The sequence below is a fragment of the Strix uralensis genome, chromosome 4 (assembly GCF_047716275.1).
Source record: "Strix uralensis isolate ZFMK-TIS-50842 chromosome 4, bStrUra1, whole genome shotgun sequence".
Classification (NCBI taxonomy): domain Eukaryota; kingdom Metazoa; phylum Chordata; class Aves; order Strigiformes; family Strigidae; genus Strix; species Strix uralensis.
Window position 1 is genome coordinate 64,406,024 of NC_133975.1, and position 4,920 is coordinate 64,410,943.

A 4,920-nucleotide genomic window follows, 5' to 3' on the forward strand; every position below is an offset into this window, starting at 1 on the left:
GACATATAATTATTATTACATCTAAACCATAAGTGCTTAATAATTTAAGTAGAAACGTATGACAAATGCATCAATATGTTGCAATATATGACATTTTAAAAAATGTATTTTTTAAGTCATTTGCTTTTTTTTTTCCTTCTTTTTTTCCGGTGCTTTTTTTTTTTTTTCTTTCTTCCTTCTTCTTTTTACTTCTTCTTCTTTCCTCCTCTTCTCCCCTGCTGCCCTCCCCGCCCCTCCCCGGAAAGTGAAAATGCGTGCATCGAAAGGAAAGGAACGAAAGCGGCGGGCAGCCGCTGCCCTCCGCGGGGGGGTCGGGCGGGGGGTCCCCGCGGTGTGTGGGGTGGCAGGGGGGGGCGTCCCCGCTAGTTGTGCGAGGTCATGTGGCGGGAGAGGTGGTGGCGCTCGCGGAAGGACTCGTTGCAGATGGGGCACTTGAGCTTCTCCTCGCGGCGCCGCTTGACGAGGGGCTCCAGCGCGTACTCCTTCTTGTGGTGGGAGCGCATGTGGTAGACCAGGTCCGAGGTCATGCGGAAAGAGGCGTTGCACTTGGCGCACCAGTTCTGGGCCGGCAGGCACAGCGAGGTGAACGACGGCGGCAGCAGCGTCAGCGCCGACGGCAGCTGCAGCTGCAGCGGCCCCGCCGCCGCCGCCGCCACCGCCGCCGCCGCCGAGCTCTTGGGCCAGAAGGCGGTGGCGTAGAGGAAGGGGCTCTGCTTGGGCAGCCCCCCGCCGCCGCCGCCCCCCCCGCCCCCGCCGCCGCCGCCGCCGCCCGCCGCCTCCCCGCCGCCCGGCAGCTTGACGGCCAGCGCCTCGGCGGCGTAGAGGCGGGCGGGGGCGGAGGCGCCGTCGGGGCAGGGCTCGCCCAGCCCCCCCAGCTTCTGGCCCAGCACCAGCGGCGGGACGTGGGGGAAGGAGCGGGCGGGCTGGGAGAAGGCGCTCTTCCGCTCCTCCGCCCCGCCGCCGGGGCCGCCGCCCCCCAGCTGCGGCACGGTGGTGAAGGCGCTGCCCCGCGCCGGGCTGCCCCCCTCCAGGCGGGCGGCCAGCGGGCCCCCGGGGCCGCCGCGGGGGCACAGCCCCGGCTCCCCGCCGCCCGCCCCCGGGGCGGCGGGGGAGGCGCGCTCCTGGCCCTCCTCGGGGCCGCCGCCGCCGCTGCCGTCGGGCTCGGGACCGCGGGCCGCCTTCTTCACCTCCACGAAGGCGCTGCGCTTGGCCTCCCCCGTCTCCGGGCTGGGCGGCGCGAAGAGGCGGCCGCCCTCCTCCAAGCCGCAATAGGAGCCGGCCGCCCGGTACTGCTGCTGCGGGGCGCACACCGGCTCCTCCTTGGGCGCCGAGGGCAGCCCCGGCCGCTCCGCCGGGAAGCGGCCCCGCGCCGCCGCCCCGGGGCCCCGCTCCTCCTCCTCGGGGTACCGCCGCTTGGCTTTCCCGGCCGCCGCCTCGGGGCCGCCCTCGGGGGCCGCTGGCCGCCCCGGGGACCCGCCGTGGCCGCCGCGGGAGTTCTCCAGCTCCCGCGCCAGGTTGTGGAAGTCCGTGGAGGGCTTGGTGCTGGCGGCGGCGCTGCCGCCGTCGGCCCCGGGGAAGGGGTGGTGGAGCGGCCCGCCGGGCTTGCAGTACTTGCCGGCCTCTTGCTCCTTGCCGGCGCCGTCCTTGCCGCCGGGGGCCTCGGCGGCGGGGCCGGTGTCGGGGCCGTGCAGCCTCTTGGGGCAGCGGAACCGGAGGTGGGCGGCGAAGGGCAGCTCGAACTGGAAGCGCTGGCTGCACTCGGGGCAGGCGAAGGGCGGCGAGCCTGCGGCCGGGCACACGCACAGCGGGACGGGACACACAGAGACGGGGGCACCGTCAGCCGGGGCCGGCGGCGGGGCCTCCCCGGGGCGCTAAGGGAAAGGGGGCGGGGGGTCCCGACGCCGGCCGCCTTCCTCCCTCCATCACTCCGGGTCGGGATCCCCGCCCAGCTCCCCCCCCACCCCCTTCCCCCCCGCCACGGCCGTCCCTGGTCACCCGGGGCCGTGGGAAGGGGGCGCCGGGCGGCCGCGCGGGGCACCCACCGTTGCTGCGGGCGGGGGCCCGGGCGGGGCTGAGCAGCAGCAGCTCCGTGAGCTCCTTGCCGTACCACACCAACAGCTCCTCGTCCTTGGCGATGCGGCGCAGGGAGCGGTAGAAGAGCTGCCCGCTCTTGATGTAGGCCTCCAGGTTCTGCTCCTCCCGCTCCCGCGCCGACTGCACCAGCCGCAGCCACATCAGCCCCTCCGACGAGCCGTTGGCCGCCGACGTGTCCACCTGCAAACCCCGCTTTAATAAACGCACACGGACTGACCGACCGACCGACCGACTGACGGGATGGGACCGGGCAGCCGGCAGGAGCGGCGGGGGAGCGGCTCAGCCCTCGCCGGCGGCGCGGGAAAGCATCCCGGCAGCGGGGAGAGCATCCCGGCAGCGGGGCAAAGCATCCCGGCGGCATCTCGGCCCGGCGGACGGTCCCGCCCGGCCCAGCGGGGACGTGGCAAGCAGCGGGCGGCCCGGCGGGGCCGCGCTCCGCGGCGGGGACGCGCTCGGGCACCGGCCGTCGGGGCGAGCGGCGGTGGGCCGGCTCCCCGGCTGCGGGGCGAGCGGCTTTGCCCGGCAGACGAGCGGTTCTTACCCGGAATATGTAGGGGACGGTGCGCTTGTCGGTGGACTTGAGGGCGATGAAGGCAATGCTGTCGTACAGGGACGTGTGGCTCAGGACGCAGGGGCCGAAAATGGCATTTTCCGGAATGTCGCAGGTGGTGTAAACGCTGGTGAAAATGTCAGTCAAGCACTGCTGGACCGTCTTGGCGTCCCCGTCCCATATTCCCCTCTGGACGCCGGCGTCCTCCATGCCTGCGGGCGGAGAGAGGGGCAGAGCGGAGACGTTACAGCGCGGCGGGGCCCCGCCGCAGCGCTGAGCGGAGATGCGGCCGCGACCCGCCGGGGAAAACAAAATAAATTTTTTTTAAAAAAAAGGATTAACAAAAAAGAAAAAATAAATAAAAATAAGAGGCAGGCGAACACTTTCACCGGTCTGGAAAAAAAATAAAGAAGGCGAGGAGCTCCGCGAGCGGGAGGCGAGGTGCGGGGAAGCTGCCGCGATGATTTATTTATCGGCGAGCCCGGCTGCGAGCGCGGCGGGAGCCGGCTCCGGGCAGCGACCGGGCAGGCGCGGGGGGGGAACCAGCGGCCGGATCCGGTCACGGGCAGGAGCCGGAGAAAAAGGGGCAGCCGTCTGCAGGCCTCCGCCCGAGGCGGGGAGCGGGGCTCCCGGCCGGTGCCCCCCCGGGCTCCGGGGCCCCTGCAAGAGAAGACCCGGGTCGGTCTCCGGGCTGTGACGGAGGAGCAGAGCGAATGGGTTTCAAGTGGCTTGTCATTGTCGCTGATTGCATGTCAGCTCACCTCCCGCTCCGCTCGACAAGAGGGAACGTATGTCTGCTCATTACCATAATCCAGCACTTTCCCTCCGAGACTTTAATTAAAAGCAGCAAGCAGAGGTAATTATTTTTACCTCGACACGCTTATTTATGGAGAAGGGTGAGCCCCGGCTCCCGTGCCTGTACGAGGGGACGTATGCGGGCGGAGCCGAGGCGGGCAGGGTGCCGGCAGCGGGCAGCGGGACGGCGGCGGCCGGGTTGCCCGCGCCTGCCGCCGTGCCGGGGCCGGGGAAGGGGCTGCCCGCCGGGCTGCGGGTGCCCTCGCCCTTTCCGACCCGGTTAGTGTAAGGCTGCCTTCCCCCCACCCCATCTGACATCGAAATCATTCATTTGGGGTTCGCTGGAGAATAAATCTCTGCTTCTCTCGCTGCGCCTCTTTACACCCGAAGTCGCTCGCACCGGGCACGGCCCCGCCGAGCCGCCTCTCCCCCCACCCCCCCCGCTTTCGGGAGACCACCGGGTTCCCGGCGCCCCCGGGAACTTCGCCCCCCGGAGCGGCGGCGTGGGCGGCGGGGGGTCCCGGCCCCCCCCCCGGGATCGGGAGCCGCGGGGAGGGCGCTTTCACTGCCTCTCCGCCGCCCTCCTCGTTACAGTGCTGCCCGGCGCATCCCTCCCCCGAAGGGATTATTTCGCCAAACGAAACAAACGGCAGCGAGCGGCCCCCGCCAAACTTTCCACCCGCCCTCGCCGGGCCCCGCACGGCTCCCCACGGCTCCGCATCTCCCCGGCTTCTCCCCGGGCCCCGCGGCGCTGCCTCCCCCGCCGGCCGCCCTTTGTCCGGGCCGGGTGGCGCCGGGGCCGCTCCCGGAGCCGGAACCGCCGGGCACCGCATCCCGGGCAGGGCCGCCGCGCCCCGGCCCCCGGCACGGCCATCTCCCGGCATTGTTCCCTCCTCCGGGGCTACCCCCGCGGCGAGGAGCGGCGAGGCGCGGCGCGGCTCCCCCCCTGCCGGGCGCCGGGCCCGGCGGCGGAGGCACCGGGGGCTGGCGGGGCCCCTCCGCGGGTACTCACCAGGGAGAGTGGGAATAGAATCCTCGCCCCGACAAGTGGCACAAAGGCGGGCTCCTGCCTCCGCTGCCCCCGGCGCTATTGTATCAGTGCCGCTCCATGGCCAGGGAGGCGGCGGGCCGGGGGCCGGGGCGCGGGCGGCGGCGGGGAGCGGGCGGGCGAGGCGGGGAGGCGGCCGGGGAGGCGAGCGGTGCAGATGGACCCGATGCAGTGAGTGACTGGCACACAGACACACACTTTTTGTTTGCTGCACATAATCTGCCCAATGACGCGTGACAGCCCACGTCCCCTCCCTTTAACCCCTTCGGGGGCTGCCCGCTCGTTGCCTGCCCGCCCGCCCGCCCGCCCCTCACCTGGCCCCGCCGCCACCGGGCACCTGCCGGGCGGCGGGGGGGCGGGGAGCGGAGAGGCCGGGGTGGGACGGGGCGCATCCCCTCCCCCCGCGCCTTTCCGTGGCAGCGGGCGGGTTTGG

General features: G+C 71.6%; 1 protein-coding gene across 1 annotated transcript; it reads right to left on the minus strand.

Moving 5' to 3' along the window:
* Positions 1 to 244: 244 nt before the first annotated feature.
* Positions 245 to 4,712, minus strand: PRDM8 (PR/SET domain 8). Its single transcript, XM_074866989.1, has 4 exons — positions 4,452 to 4,712; positions 2,636 to 2,856; positions 2,043 to 2,274; positions 245 to 1,783 (listed from the first exon to the last, which is right to left on the minus strand). The coding sequence occupies exons 2-4, from the start codon at positions 2,852 to 2,854 to the stop codon at positions 363 to 365; spliced, it is 1,872 nt and encodes a 623-aa protein (XP_074723090.1). The 5' UTR covers positions 2,855 to 2,856; positions 4,452 to 4,712; the 3' UTR covers positions 245 to 362.
* Between the last annotated feature and the right edge of the window lie 208 nt (positions 4,713 to 4,920).

Bases quoted from the DNA above. Each gene is read 5' to 3' on its own strand.
- PRDM8 (XM_074866989.1), bottom strand. From the start codon at position 2,854: ATGGAGGACGCCGGCGTCCAGAGGGGAATATGGGACGGGGACGCCAAG. The intron at 2,275-2,635 runs GTAAGAACCGCT...CGGGGTTTGCAG, and splicing joins CCGTCCCCTACATATTCCGG to GTGGACACGTCGGCGGCCAA. The intron at 1,784-2,042 runs GTGGGTGCCCCG...GCCCGGCCGCAG, and splicing joins GGCCCCCGCCCGCAGCAACG to GCTCGCCGCCCTTCGCCTGC.